At 37.9% G+C, this 16,545-nt stretch overlaps 1 protein-coding gene across 1 annotated transcript in view; it reads left to right on the top strand.

Moving 5' to 3' along the window:
• Positions 1 to 16,545, top strand: part of SLC25A21 (solute carrier family 25 member 21) — a gene marked incomplete at its 5' end in the record, with an annotated part of 249,563 nt that overhangs the window by 179,197 nt on the left and 53,821 nt on the right. The window contains one exon of the mRNA XM_084263715.1: positions 3,915 to 3,998. Within this exon, the coding sequence (XP_084119841.1) occupies positions 3,915 to 3,998 (84 nt within the window). The remainder of the gene's footprint in view (positions 1 to 3,914; positions 3,999 to 16,545) is intronic.

Consider the following 16,545-nt stretch of genomic DNA (forward strand, 5'->3'; position numbering starts at 1 on the left):
ACATCTGCTTGTTTTCCTATAGATATTGACTGTGTTGAAAAAGGCTACTTAGAGGACTTCTCTGATAGGAAGGGGAGCAGAAAAGCATCTTGTGAACTGAAGGTTTTATAAACCTTGGAATTAAATACTGGCAATTATGAAACCAATGAGAACTGTGAATTAGGCATTTTTAACACATTTTAATGTGTGTATGTAGAATCATTGTGTTGTGATATCACTTGTTCAATGGTCAGTGGTTCGAAGAACTGAAGGGACTCAAGCATCTTCTGCATTGTGGGGTTTCTGGCTGAACCCATTGAGAGTTATTGATCAAGGACTGTTACAACCATTAAAAATGCGCTCATGCTATAACAATAAATATAATTTAGATGTATTAGCAAGTAATAGCTGTAGCGCTGATTAGGGTGGGTAAGCTAAACTATGCATGGTATAAATCATGCAGGGTTTGTAATGCCATTAAGATACTGCCTCTTGAACATCAAATGATTTTGAAATTTCCATTTTTTTTTACATCCAAACCATGTATCTCCTGGGGTGAACAGGGAAGGATGATGATGTTCTATTCTTAATATCAGGACACTTTTGTCTCAAAGCTACTGCAAAGGTACTGTTCAGTCAGAGGGGGTACAAAAGACCATGTCCTGGGGGCTGCTGCCATGAGCCAGAAAGGGAGATTGAGAGGTCCTCATGGCATGCCAACTGGAGGTGGGAACCATGAGGGAGAGCTGAAAGGACAGGCAGTAGTTGATGGGGACAGTCCTGAGTAGGAAGAGGTAACCTGGGAACCAAAGCACATCCCACAGCTCTGTGAGCATTCCCAGAGGAGACAGTGCTCAGTACCAGAGCATTTTGTCCAGAAAGCCAAGAAGCGGCGTAATGAGAGGGGAGGAAAGTTAGCCTGATGATAAAGCTTTTGGTAAACATGTAGCATCTTGGTGTCCAGTGAACTCTGATGCTTCTTGTATGTTAGTAGTGACTAAAAAGTCATTCATCCCAGACCTGAAAGAGCCTCACTGCCCCCATGTCTGTTCCATGTGTCTCTGAACACCCATTTTTCTTTTCAATCTTCAAAATAATAAATCAGTTCAGAAGGTAATACCCCAATTATACTCATAGGAGAATTCATCTTTTTTTTTGTCCTAGCAAAGCTAGTAACACACAAGGCAGGCATCCAGCTTTCAAAAATGTATCAAAGTCAGTGGGTTTATAATGCTTTTAGAAAGGAATGGATTTGAAGCAGAGAAAGCCATTATGCATCCCCGAGTTGTGTTCATTTCTCTAAACAATCATTAAAAAACAGGCTAGGTTGTTTTTGAAGTGAATGCTTTCTCTTCTGTATTATTAAGATTACTAGCACAGTCTGCCACTGCAGCATCCAGAAAAACAAACACACACTTTTTTCAGTTCTTCCTGGAGCTTCTTATAACAAGTGCTGGTGATCAATTAGCTAGTTCATTAAAAAGTTACACGTTATTTTATTGAGGCAAGCAATTCTGAATCAAAGAACCCAATTTGCAGATCTAGGTCGAAGCACATAATTGGCATGTATTTTAGGATTGCTGTTAAAGCTATAAAAAAGATTTACTAGGGAAGGAATGGATCCAAAAACCCTAAAGGAAGGAATATGTTATTTGTGTGACTCAGTGTTACAAATGGACTCATTTAATACTAAGTTCTTATCTACATTAAAACAAAAAACTGAAATAAATGTAAACCTCCTTCCATTTAACTTCTTTAGCAAGAAGTCACTCTTCATCTGGTACACATGTATTACATTGGGTATTATTGCATTTTTTTTCTGCTATAATTTTCATTATTGATCTCAAAGATGTATTTTTAATCATTTAAATTTGCTTGATAATTTAATACTGTGTTAAGTGTAAAGAAAAACGATGGATGTTTGCTGTGCTGTTGAGATGTACAGTGAGTCTGGGATTAAAGCCCCAGCCCTACAAACAGTTGTACATGCATGATTTAGTGGGGAACCTTACACATGTGCTAGTAAGACATGCTTGAGCATTTGCAGGGCAAAAGAGAGGGAAGAGGATGTTTTAGGAACAGTGATGCTTTGTTCTGGGTTTACAAGCAGGGCAAATCTTGATACTTGAGGGAAAGTGTTTGGGTTAAGAGCATTCTTATTGAAATACTTGGGAAAAGTTATTTACTGGTGAACTTTTGCAAGATTTCTTTAAGCAAAAGAAAGACATTTTTTCCATTTTGAACTGAGAGGTATAAATAATCATAAATAACCAACTCCTAATATATTTAAAATTAGCATAGGATCTACTTTCCGTTATAATTTTGAGGGTTTGATTGCCACAATGTAAAAGCTTCTGTAGCTGATATTACTGTTGGACTTTGTGTGATGGCATTCAGGCATTTTCAACTATTAGCCTTCCCAAGGGCTCTTTTCAGACAAAATGTTATGCATCAGCTCTTATTTGAGTGTAAGCCTATTGAATAGCATTCTCCTCTCTGCCAACTTGGCAGCAAGTTCTCGTGCTAATAAAAGAGGTTACCCCAGATAGAGATCCCAGATGTGCCTGAACTACTTTTATTAGGACTATGGAGGGGCTCAGCATTTCCTTCTAACTGTTTTCAAAAAAGGTGTGGGCTTGCCTTCATAATTGCCCAAAGAATTGTATTACATCACTGGAAATTTTTTTCCTCAAAGTGAATAAAATGTTAGATGTACTAGTGCAGAACACAGCTTAAGAAACACTGAAGTTCAAAACAATGAATGCCTTTTGCCACAATACAAACCTTGATTTGACCCTACAGAATTCTTTTGAGAGAGAGGAGAATATAGCTGTTTAACACTGAGTTTAGAATACTTTCATTTGTTACATATTAATGAGATTCAGTATCATCATTAGAAGTAACATATATAGATGTTTCTTGGAACAGCAACATACCTGTGGCATATGATGTATTTGGCTATAACATCAGTCCTTGAAACCTTTGAACACTATTTGTTGTGTAGAAATGTACTTAGTGATAAAGCCAACTTAGTGATTGCCTGATACAGGGTTCCTGTAGGCTGGAATTGCTAACATCAGTATTCTGTTTTGCTTGGGTGTCATAAAGTCGTTAGCAGTTTAAAGCCAAGTTTTAATGCTAAAAATTATTTCAAAATTTCTCCATACTATTTAGTTGCACATCTTGACTGCAGTTTTAAAACTGCAAGAAACAGGATAATCTAACTGGGATATTTAGTAAAATAATATAGTTTAAGCTCACTGTTGCTACCCGTAAATCATAAGTAACAATATGTTTACAGTCTTAAATCATAATCTTGATTTTCCTTTCAAGGCCACAAGCTTCCCATTGAAATCTTTATTTTTGTCAAAATGTGAATAGAGAAAACAAGGTTTTAATTAAAATAATTCATTGCTTGCTTTTATTGTTCATCTTATTATTAAGTTATGAAAAATGAATGGTGCTCTAATTTCTGGTCATGTCTCTGGTTGGTTTTTATTGTAATTGTGACAGATATGAAAAGAAAGAAACTGCACAGTGGATTAATGTCATAGTGAAACACATGATAGTATTCCATTTCAGATTTTCAAAAACAAGGTTTGACTCAGACTCCCATTACTTTCAGTGGGCTTTGGATCAGGCACAGGGTTAACAGCTTATTTTTCAAGCAACTAGAAAGAGGTGTAAATGTCAAAGGTGATAGCTATACTGTGAGTTCCACAAACTACAAAAAAAGTTACTACTAGAGCTCTATTTTTCCTTAGTTTAACAGCTTCTATGAAAATAGTGTTAATAAGTATATCAGGAACAGTATATAATAATGAATCAAATACATAAAAAACCTTTTAAAACTCCTTTTATGTAATAATTGGAAAGTTAAAAGTGACTTAAAATCCCTGACTTCTCATGTTGTGATGTAAATTGTATTTTTTTAGGTTCCAAATTCAAAGAGGGAAAACTGATCCGACCGGTTACAAGAGCCTGGGGGACTGTTTTAGGACTATTTTCCAACGAGAAGGGTAAGAGTATATGTTTTAAAAATTGTCAATTTTATGTGACCTTTTTTAATCACCCATTTTCCAGACATTAGATCCTCTTTATACTCCACTCTTTTTTGCGATTGCCAGAATTTGGCAAACGTGTAGCCTTACATAACGAGCACAATTTGAAGTCTTAGCATTACTTACACTCCCAGTACCAAATTTTGCTATTAGGATATGTTTAAAGACCAGAACACACAGCTGTGCAGAGACACTGGGGCAAGCACTGTTTCAGTACTGGCATCGGGACGTGTCCATCATTGTAGTGTGGTGTCTATGCTCTTGAGTCATCTCCTCCAGGTTTTCTGACCCACCTCAGTCTGACCCATTGCCAGTTCAGTGAAGTAACTTGTTTCCAAGCTCTGATGAACTGGCATTCCCAGTTAGCTGTGGTAGACAATGTTTCCAGGACCTATGTGAGCAAAATGCCACAGCTTTTCCATTTGGCAGAATATGGAAAAGGATTTATGGTCCTTAGTCACCTGAAGGGCACTGGCTTCAGAAGGTACCACTGCTCCAAGCCTAAGCTCCTCTAAGAGACTTGGGCTCTCATCCAGAAAGGCATTTAAATACATGTTTAATTTTATGAGCAGTCCAGTTAAAGCCAGTGAATGTAATGGGACTGGTTGTATGCTTAAAGTTAAGCCTGTTATCCACAGGAGCTCTTTGGGAGCTAGCCTTTAATCAAGGCAACTCTAATTAGTAAATCCCAGTTTTGAATAGCTGGCAGGCTTTCCATAGGAACCTTGTAAATGCAATAGCAACCCATGTTTTATCCATGTATTCATCAAAATAGAGCTGATCTTTTATAGAGAGGTATAGATACCATAAATAGAGTCAGCATAGGTGTAGTGAGGCCCAGACTTCTTGTGTCCACAAGCTGTGCTGGAAAAACAGGTGAGACAAGGAGTGAAAATGAAGAACTAGACCAGTTTTGTCTCTTGTAGTGACATTTAGCTGAGCTACTACCCAAGTACGTAGGTATAGAACTGGATGATTTGAATTGCTAAAGCAGGGAGATCAAGAGAAAATTCATTAAGGTGTTGAGAGAGGACATAGTCACAATTGCCCTTATCGGTGGTAAGTTCTTTTTTTAATGAAAGACTGATGTTGTGCATTATCACCACAATACTTTAAAAATATTAAAAGCTAAAAAGATTTCACAAAAATTATAATTTGTGGCTTCTGGGATTTTCTAAGATAAGTATATGTTAGTTTTTATTGCTTCTCAAAATAAAGCTTTTCTTTCACAATAGTGAAGTATTACTTTTTAGAGTCATGTAAATCTATTTCTACTAGAACTAGTTTCAGTATTTAAGTCAGGAAATGTGAAAATGCTATTTATCTCATCCAAACTCACTGGCTTTTTTATTCTATTGAACTAGTCACAAAATGTAAAATTAAGAATGGGCAGACATATCTAGATAAAGAGTAAATCAAGAGACAGCTTCCAAGTTAATTGATTTCAGGGTCTTATTTTAATATCTGCATGATAATATTGTGTAATGGGATATTTGTACAAGCCATGTGTATAAAATAGTAGCAGGACACTGCAAACTTCAACATACCATACAAAATACAGATCCCTTACTACTGGGGGGAGGGGAGAAAGGAAACAAATACTCTGTTTCAATTGTTTTACATGTTGTGCTTTTCCCATGCTTCCCTGTCCCCAAGACACAGCTATCACTTATTCTATGGGTTTGATTCCATTATTGTTTTCCCAGTGTTCAGGTAGTGCTACCTACCGTGTATAAATTGTTTGACTGTGGAGAAGTAGCAAAGGGGTCTGAGCACAGTAGTCATCTGTGATGACAGCTCAGAAAAGAGGGGTAAGGACTGTTGGGTGGTTTTGGGGGTTTTTCATCTGTAGAATGCTTGTGTGCCAATACTGGAACCAAACCAGAATATTTGTTTATGTTTATGTCAGGGCATGGCTACTTAGGCAGGAAAAGATGATTACATGAAATTATTATGGATTCCACTCACAATTTAGCAGTGGATTGCTAGAGGTACTACAGAGCTTTGCTTACCTGTTGCAAGAGCAGCCAGTATTTATCTAGCCAAAAAGCAAATTCTATGAATTTTTCTCCAGGAAGTTAGAGACAGAAGGTCACGTTTATACAGTCACAAGTAGTAAGCACTAGGAGAAAAGGAGGCAAAGAATCTCTGGTAAAACATAGTCTTAAACTTTGGCTTAAAAAATTAAATCTAATCTACTAATCCTGAAAAACTTGTTCAACTCAGTCTTGCATTTCCACCTGCACAAGTTGTCCAGTTTCTGGAGCATGGTGATTATGACACTTGAGAGGGAAGTGAGGGGGGTGACTGTGAAGTATTTAAATTAGTGGAAACCTTGAATCCTGATAAACCCCTCCTTGAGTGACCACAAAAACACACAGAAGAGAGGATCGAGAAAAGGATTTCACATTTAGATACCACACAGACAAAAATGATTTATGAGATATTCAGATTCAAGTGTGTAAATCTGGGAGAAAGGTATAAAATTCATTGATGCCCCATGTTTATTCCATATTGGCAACATGCAATAACCCTGAAGGTGTGGAGCATCTTTAAACTGATTTTTTATTTAATATCTAATTCAGTGTACATATGAAGAGTCCAGGCATCTCTCTCCAGCACTCAGAATTCCCTACTGGCATATGTGATTTTATGTTAAGTTGACTACAAAACACACTATATAAAGGAGCATAGTAGGAAAATAAATATTACTAATGGCCTGGTCCTGAAAATGTTTACATCTGGGAATAGCACTTATGCTCATTTTCAATAGTAGCAACTACAGTGAGCAACTTGTCAGAGCCCAGTTCAGACGAGATATTTCCAAATGCATAATTTTTTGATCTTGTTATGTTGTGCTTTGGTATGCATAATTGGCCTAGGAAGTGCTTATTTTTCTGCATACATATGCAAATGTTTCATTTGTTGCAATGCCTCATACTGAAAATTAACCAGTGTTATGTTACTACAGCATCACAGTAGCAATCTGATGATTTCATGGAAAGCTTCTTCACCACAAATAACAGCCAGGATTTCTTTAACCATCCCTCTGATTTTCCTCTCATTATAATGAAAAGGACAGAGAAAGCATTTCCAGTCTAACCACTAATAGAACACTGTCCTTTTCAAAGAATCTGAAGGCTTCTTCATCGTCGCAAAATACTAGAAAATTCTTAACCAAAAAAAAACACAAGGAAAAAGTTCCCTACCAAAGCTCTCTTCCCCAAAACTTTGAATGTCTCTTAAGATGGAAATAAATTTTCTCTACAGGGAATTAAATTCTTCAAAGAAGGGTTCATCCCTTGAACTCTTTCCTTGTCTTACAAGAAAATGGGAGCCACAAAACATAAAATTTAATTGAGACTCGCTAAAGGAAGGCTCACTCAAGCAGAGCATTAAAGGTCACATAGCTGTCTATTAAAGGCAGGCAGGAGCACTAACTTCAGGGCTTTTGTGAACTTGTGCTGGTAGCACCCAGTTACTGCCAATTGCACAGGGGCTGCAGCAGCATGAATCCTTAGAGATGGTGAGAACCTCTGCTCAGCTGGATTCACTAGGAGCTGTGCATCTGAGCTGCTCTGGTTTTCCTTTTGAAATGATGTACAAATTGGCAGATTTTTGACGGGACAAGTAAACCCATGTCCTGTTTTACAGTTGGGATAGTGCTAATTTTCACAGGAAGCTGGGAGGTGACACAGCAAGGACAACCGACCTGGAGGAGCCAAAGGGGTATTCTATACCAAGTGATGTCACACTCCAGATATACAGGGGGCTGGCTGGTGAAGAGGAGTCACTGCTTGGGCAGAGGCTGAGCATCGGGTTCAGTCGGGTTCACCCACTTTGTATTTACTTCTATAAGTATTGTTGTTATTTCCCTCTCCCTTTGCTGTGCTATTGAACTGTCCTTATCCCAACCCATGGGTTTTACCCTTCTCTTCTAATTCTCCACCCTATCCCAGTGTAGGGGGAGGAGTGAGTGAACAGACACGTGGTGCTCAGCTGTCAGTCGGGGCTAAACCACGAAAACCCACCAGGAGCATATCTGTTTATTGAGGAGTGACAGCTTTATAGCCAACATAAAAATAATCTGATGTTTATTGGGGAAAATGTTTGGATACAGGATTAACTGAAATCACTAATAGAGAGAACTTTTCTCATCCTTTTTGGATCCTTCAAATAAGAGGTTAGATTACATTAAATGACCAATTTTTGTATTGTCATCATCTTCATTTGCATTCACTCACTTTTTCTTTGGTAAGGACTTAGGCTTGAATATGAAATGTAAGAACAAACCAGTGGTCTAGCTGAATGTATACGTTGCACTTATATTAAAGACACATGGTGTTGTGTCTCATATTAAGAATAGAAAATTATGCCCATCTGCACTGTCTTAATTTAGAGTTACAGCATTAAAATGATGGATGCTGTTATTTCAAGTCTGTAAACAACTTTGTTCTTATAAACTTGGATTTTCATAGGCTCATAATTTTAACAGTAAATGTTCTGGGTTACAGTTGGCTTTCTTGGGAGGCAGTCAGTCAAGAAACCTGTTACTTTCTCATTTGTTGGTTAACTTGCCTGAAATAGAAGTATTTATAACTGAACTCTTGAATAAGTTACAGTTTAAAGTGTTGTTAACCTTTCTTAGAAGTAGATGGTCCTGGCAAAGTATGAAACACAGTTGTCCCTGATCATTTGAGACTTCATTAGTTCTGCTGAGTTATTTCATTATTTATGTTGAATTCAATTTGGGAAGGAGCAATTACCCCCAAGTTTACAAAGCCCAATAGCTTTATAATTCCTGTCTTATTCTCAGCACCACTTTACCACTCTGTTGTACCTACAAGTGTTTGTATGACCATACAGCTTTTTTGTGTGTGACACCCTGATTCGTACATTAGTGCAATTAGGTTAGAAAGCTGCACTAAACTTGTCAGCTATGGGTGGAGTAGGTGGGAGAACAGCCAAGACTAAGCAGGAGCTGGATGAGTGCAGAGTTGTCAGCAAACATGCAGAAGCTGGAGGGTTTCTGGTTTATGTGATATCGGTGATCGTTCATCAATTAAGGAATTTGCTAGCACTCCCCCTTTCCTCTGCCTCTATCCATCCGCTGTCTGCAGTGGTAACAAGTGCTTGAGAGACTACAGCAGTGCTCTTGAGTTCTGGCTCTCTCAGCTGGCTGCAGATGATACTTTGCTGCTTCTATTTGCTAACAGGTCAGGGAAGGAGACTTGCAGGATTGCCAGCCCCACAGGCAAGCACTGGCCTCTGGCACTCACCAACTATCATTACCAGCCAGTTCTTGGGGCCCAGCTGGATGTGTGATCTTCCAGCTGGGCTGAGAAGACCTACCAAAAGGCTGCCAAATAAGAGTTATACAAGACACAAATACTTGGCTACCCTGTGCCTGAATCCTTCAATGAAATTGCCGACCAGGGAAGTGTGACAGTCATGCCAAAAACCCCTTTTCTCAGGGAGCAATTATGAAGTGGAGGATCGTTTCCATTTACCGGAGGCATAAATTCCTGTGGTATCGAAAACCAGACCTGAGGCTCTGCTTTAAGTGCTCTGAGGCAAGCAGAAGTCGTAGATTAAGATGTTATTTCTCCCCACAGCTATCTATCTGCTCCGCTCTTTGGCTTCTTGTTAGTACTTCCTACCATGAGGAGCAGGAATGAACTTGGACCCATGCTTGCTTGCTACAATAAAGTCTTGTTTCTTAGTAGAGATCAGCCTGCACTGCTAGTTTCAGAGACTGTGATCTTGCAAAGTGAAGTACAGGCACTGTTCTTGTAGTGGCAGCAGAAGAGAAACACTGAGGAAGGTCTGCTAGCACTTGTACTTCAGAAATATCTGTATGTAGATGCCTGTCTTTTCTAGTCTTTCTGACCTGCCTCACACTTACAAACTCTTAATACTTGTACAAGCCTTGCTAAAAGAAGACTAAAGATGCAAAAAAGAGCTCTTCAGTCCAGAATGTTTCTCTGTACCTACCTTGATGCATTCCCACAGTCCATAGTTTGTTGATAATTCTTGTCCTCTTCATCCCACACATTTTAAATTATACTGTAGGTCACATTATGCTACGTTCGTACCTTCCTGACATACTACTGTGTCTATTGCAGACTTCACTAAAAACTTGAGATTTAGAGTATCAAAAATAATTATAATATTCCTGTGTAAAATAATATCACCTGAAACATACCAACGAAGTATCAGCTGAGGATTATAACACGTTGCTGAGAACTGTAACTGAGATTGTGAAGGACAATGTATCGGCTTAAACTGTGAACCTGTGTGAAATCGTTTGGCTTTTGTGGGTAAAAATTAAAATCTTAGAACTGAATTTTTGAATCTTTGTACTCACTTTGCATTATCTTCAAGATTAAATGCTCGGTGTTAGAAAAGTTAGTTTTTCCATATTTTTCAGGCATCACGAGCATGCAAAGTTTAGGTAGGGATGTGGCAAGTTCTTGTAGTACATAATTAAAATTCTCAGCTGTTTAATCTGTCCATTTATTTTTGGGAGTGAGCCATTCCGTTTGTTTTGGCGTATTTTCTGTAGATTGAGACTTTGCTCTCTCAGTCCCTCTGCAGGCAACCAGTGATGCTCCTCAGCAAGCACCCTCACACCTGTCCAGTTTGTAAGACAGGTTTCCTGTGGCCCTGTGAGAAATGGGGCTCACAGATACATAGTGAAAGGAAAAAAGATGCCCTAGCATAGACTTTAGGTGTCCCACAATAAAAGAATTTCAGAACTTCTCCTAGATAATTAGCAAGAATTCCTTCCTCATAATCTATTACGTATGTATGCAGAGTAATAGATCTGCTTTCCCCATAACTGTTCTTGTGCAACTTTACCCTATGTCTTACTTTACATAAACCTCCATGCAGTATCTCTTTTAAGTTTCATTTAGTCATCTATGGTTTGCTTGGACTTGTGTCTTAAGACCACCATTTTTGTTCTTATTCTGAATGGGTGCTGAGCCATATGACTTAAATGATGGTGCAGCCTTGAGAAAAATTGCTTTTGAGATCAGAGAAGAGGCAGCAGGATATTTGACTGAAAAAATGTGTGTGATTTACCTTACATTCACAAGGTTTCAGAGCGAATATGGCCACCAAGGAGACTTTTGTGTATATCTATGAAAGTGGTGTGCATTCAGTTTTCTGTTGTAAATAAGCATTCACGTTCAATAATTTGATTTGGTGTCTTTTCCCAATAAAGACAGCAAAACTCTCAAGAAATTCTGTTGTCTCATTACATCTTAAAATGTGAGTGTGCATGCCTATTTATAAAATGTTCATGCATTTTCTTAGTCTCTAAGTAGATAAAAATTAACCAGTTCATAATCCAGAGAAGTTTTGCCAATAATCCCAAGTGACCGGATGATTTTGCAACAATAGTCAGTCATGAAACAAAGATGATACTTGTTCTTCTAACCTGTAAGCCTCAAAACACTTCACAGAAGGAAGTACCATTATCTCAGCTGTAGAGATAGGGATACTGAGTTATAAAGTGCCAGGGAGTCTAGTAGATCTGGACCACCAGAGCATGCACAGAGGTGGCTCACATGGAGCAGCCTAGTTTCTTTGCCCCATGGTAGCATGTTAATATCAAAGCTCTGAGGAACACGTGTGTTTGATATGAAATTGCATTCTTTGATACAGGCTCCTTATTTAGAAGGGGCCTGAACTATTATTTGGCGATCTGTTTAGTGCAGTGGTTTGTCTGAGGGTGTACATAGAGGTAGTGGGAGTCTTAAAGCTGAAGCTGGATAGCCTGACTGCAAGGCTAGTGCCCCATTCTGGGGACTGTGCTGCCTCCAGATAGTGAGCAGTATTTACAATGAAGTTACTGTCATGAGGTTTTCATCATCCCCTTCAGGCAGGAATTCTCTGTTCCAGACTGGAGGTTCCTACCCCCATCTTCATATGTTAACACTTGAAAACATAAGAAATGGCTCTGGAATGCGAAAAACTTCTATTCCCAGTTTTATGTGTATAGGGCTCTGAAATGCAGTGGGGTTGTACTGGTGTGTAAGCAAGGGCAGGCAGCATTTGGCTAACCACAGTTTTATTGTAGATGGACACACATTTTACTTGCAAAGTGTTATCTGTTATATGTGGCAACACAGTAAACAAGGACATTTTTAGAGAAACACTTCTGAGAGTTGTATGCTGTAATGATGAAACATGTGCTTCTTTATTTCCCATAGGGAAAGAACACAATAAAATCATGCAAATCTTATGAGCACCTTAGAAGTAAAACAGCCAGACTTTAACTGGCAGTGGTCATTATTGTTTGCTAAGGCCACTGGAGGTACACCACCTTACATTGGAGAAATCTGTTCTCTTATTTTCTTAAAGTCCAGTTGGACTTTTTAAATTCAAAATATTTTCATAATTAGGTTGTTATAATGTTAGTGTTATGATTTGCTGAGTATCGCTGTTTCCTCCTCATAGAATGCAAATAGAACTTGTTATAGTATTAGTATTTACAGCAATAGCTCCTAGGGGCTTCAGTTTGGAATCTGATGGCTACATTGTAAGATGCTTATACTTTCTGTATTAAGAAGATGCCTATAAGAGTTGACAATCCATTTTTGTCTCTCTACTCTATTTGTGAAGGATCAGCAGAACTTAAATTTTTAGTCCCTGTGATTTTAAAATTCAAGAATATTTGTGATTTAGCACATTAGGTTCTTGCTGGCTTTGAATGCCTTGTTAAAAGAGATCAATGTAATTGATAATTATGCTTCTAAAAAAAACCCCTTTTAGTCTAGTGTATGGAAAGTACCCTGCTGTGCTATATGATCAGATTCTATGAATGTCTTCCTGTCCTTTGTGAAGAATCTATCTGCCAGATTTGGTAGCCCAGGATGATGGCCACAAATTTCTCTTCCTTCAGTAACTGTTCCAGCACGAGGGGCTGCAGTATTTAACAGCAGTGACAGCAACGTTCCTTGCTTCTCCAAGTACCCAGGGCCCTGATGGGAACATTTCTGCCTGTCACCATTCACCCCACTCTGCACAGCAGCGCAGTGCTGCAGCTGAGTCCCAAAATCTCCCGTGAGTCCAGGCGCAGTCCCTGCTGCGTGGAGCAGAGGGGTGCTCTGCAGGCAGCTGAGCTGCTGAGCTAAGAGCCATCTAGAGTTAGAAGTTTGGGAATTGCTCACACACAGTGTGCTGTACATGCATATTGCCCTTCTCTGGGCCTTCCTTGGCTCACACAGGGCAGTACGAACATTTTTGGCTAGTGAGAAGCTTTCAGGTCAGGGATGAAGACCCCCCTGTGAGATCAGTCACAGCCAGAGCTGCGTATCCTCTGAGCAAGGATTTCATTAATTACTGTTAAGGCTAAGTGGCTGAATTGAGCTTAAATCAGATTTTTTTTTTGGATCATGCTGCTTTTTGGGATCTGCCCCTACACAATTGGTTTGCTCTGAAACAAGGGGGATGTGTATATATAAACGCATGTGTATATATATATATGTTGTGTAATGAGATTTTAAAGAATGGAAACCTGTATTCAAAAGGTGAGAAACTGATTCTAGCCCTGATGGAGGGGGATGGGGGATCTCTCAAATCCGAGCTGGTGCAGGGCTGTCATGCTCAGCTGCAAGCAAATAAGAGGATCTGAAATCTATCTGAAGCCTCTTTCTTATCAAGGGTAATAGCTCTGAAATCTGATGATGGCATTGTCGGTAGTCAGCTGTCAGAATTAACGATATATCTGTTACCTAAATCTAGCCATTAGCATTTCATAAACACAATAGTGGTTGCATTGTGAGATGCAAAATTAATTGCAGTTGTGTATTGTGTTTCTTTAAAAGGCAAATTGTTACCTGCTTCTCTGTAATTTGGGCTTCTAGTAGCTGCTAATTGTTAACCTATTTTGAAAAGAAAAATTCCACGGTATCAAGGGAAAAAACAGTGACCAGAGAACAGATAAATCACTTTTATGTCCTTAGAACAGCTGACTTTACACTTTTATTACATTGTTTGAAAAAGCATCTTTTCATCTGGAAGGAATCAGCTTAAAATGCGATTGTCAACACAACGAAACCAGCTTTCTGTTTAAAATGGATGCTCGTGAATCTTAGAACTGCAGTTTTGCCAGGTTTTCCTTTACAGACATTAGTTACTAGAACCAAGAGATTTTAGATGGGATGTTCACAGGAAATACCTGGAAGACAGCGTAAAATGCAAAGTAAAGCATTTTTCTTTAAGCTGTAGGAAGCATTCATGTGCAAATGAGCAACAATGGTTTAGGTTAAAAGCTTTTTTTTTAAAATAGAAATTTATAAGTTGTAGTTTGAAACTAGGAAGAGGAAAAAAAATCATAATTTTTTCCATGTCTTGACCTAACCAATCAGCCAGCCTACATTTAGCATATTTCTTAGACTGTATTTCATACTTATTTAGAATGATGCTATTATACCTCTCTTTAAGCTGTAAATCTTTAGCTCATCTAATTTCATTTTCTTCCCTGGTTACATCTGAATACACAGCTTTGTCTCTTTTATGCCAATACTTTTAACTACTATAGTCTTCAGTTTGTTTATATATGATTTAGCATAACTTGGACCTTTACATTTTTTATTTGTATTCTATGACAAAACATTTTCACCCCAGGATTAAGTGAGCTTTACATTATATATTTTTCCTCATTATTTTAAATATAAATTATGAAGATGTAGAAAGACCTATTACAATAAGTAGAATTTTTTCAATATTTGTAGTTTTCTTGTTTTCAGGTTAGGTTAATTAATGTTGCTTACAATATTTTTACTAACAACTTTCTTTTATTCCCTACCCAAGGTACACTCAATATATTTTTTTATAGCTATATAGAAATAAATATATACTTAATAGGTATACTCAATATATTCTTTACTAATAAATTCCTTTGTTTTCTTTGTTAATGTTGGAAGATTAATAGCATCATGTAACAAACTTCTAAAATACATCTTTGTTAGAAAGTCGATCTTTCCCTGACAGGCTTCTTATTGTTGAGTCATGGAGCTACCACTGCAGCAGTAACTGCTAGGTATCGTTCATATCGAACGCCATCACCAACCCCTCTTCTCTTTGCAATACTCTCTACCCAGGCTGAAGTCTTCTGCATATCATGCTTCACATTCTAAAAGAAATTTACTAAGCTAGATGCTGAAAATATCTGTGCTTGACCACAGAGAAGAAACTATTTGTCTAAAGCAAGGCACCACCTCAAAATAAAAGGGCTGCATGTATTGTTATATAACGCTCACTCATATTCAGGGCACACTGCATTCCATATGACTGAGAATCAAACTATAAAAAAGGAATAGTTTATTTTACCTGTTATGCTATTTGTCTCTTAAAAGAAAATAAAATCCTGCATACATATGAGACTGAGTTGTTTTGGTTTCCGTGTTCTTTGCTTATGCAACTTTACTTGCAGCCTGCTGTGGTTCTTCACCCTACCAAGTAGTAATGCTAACCTTAATTCAGTACAAATATTTTTCAATTATAAAAACATCTACATCAAGCATACTGCCTGCATAGCACACTGCATCTCCTCTGAGGAATGTGTGCATACAAGCCCGGATCACCTGCACCGCTGCATTCTGTCAGTCCAGCACAGCTTCATTCGCAGTAATCATGCAGCCGCTCCGTAACAAACTTCTGAAGCCTTTGTGTAGCACACAGAGCAGTAACTCAAACTGTTACTCTCTAACTGTTTCCAGTTATGAATACAAGATCGATTCCCATGCTGCTTTTTTTTCTTTACAGTTTGCCTTCAGTGTTTGTGTGTTTTTGCATATTTTGTGTTTGCCTGAACTTGCATATACACTGCTTTGTGGCTGACTGTCATGCACTGGGTATCTCAAGAACAGAATGATTTTTTTAGGGCTTATTTTAATCTGATAACTGGAATTTTCCATAATAAGTTAACATCTCTGTCATAGGAATCTGGTACCCAAACCCCAATACACCTCTTCGCTGTTCTTTGTAGCAATTGTATTCTGTGGCAGGGACAAATACTTCTGCACACCTCATGCCTCCTAATCTAGGTAGGGGCTCAGATTACTTACTGTCAAAGCATTTCTTAATAAAACTAATCTTTCATCATTTCAATCCCACATAAAATCGTTTTATATCCAACTCAACAAAAGTCAAGTTTTGATCAATGTACTTTTTTTATTTGCAAAACCCCATTTTATAACAAATTAAATATACCACTGGGGGGAAATATATGTATGTATTCAAATGGTTTTCCGTATAAAATACTTTATAATATCAAAAAATATCTTAGATATTTAAAGAGCTAATATTTTACATCACTTCTATTTGGAAGTATAGTCTATCTCTTTATGAATTATCATTTAGTATAATAGATAATATTTCTTCTTTTGATTGCTACTGCTATTTAGGATAATCTGTTTTATGGGGAAAAAAAAAAGTCCTAATTAGCATTTGAGCGGTTGTTTTAATATAGTCTCACATATTATACCTGTAT

Source organism: Gallinula chloropus, assembly GCF_964237585.1.
Source record: "Gallinula chloropus genome assembly, chromosome: 4".
Taxonomy (NCBI): Eukaryota; Metazoa; Chordata; class Aves; order Gruiformes; family Rallidae; genus Gallinula; species Gallinula chloropus.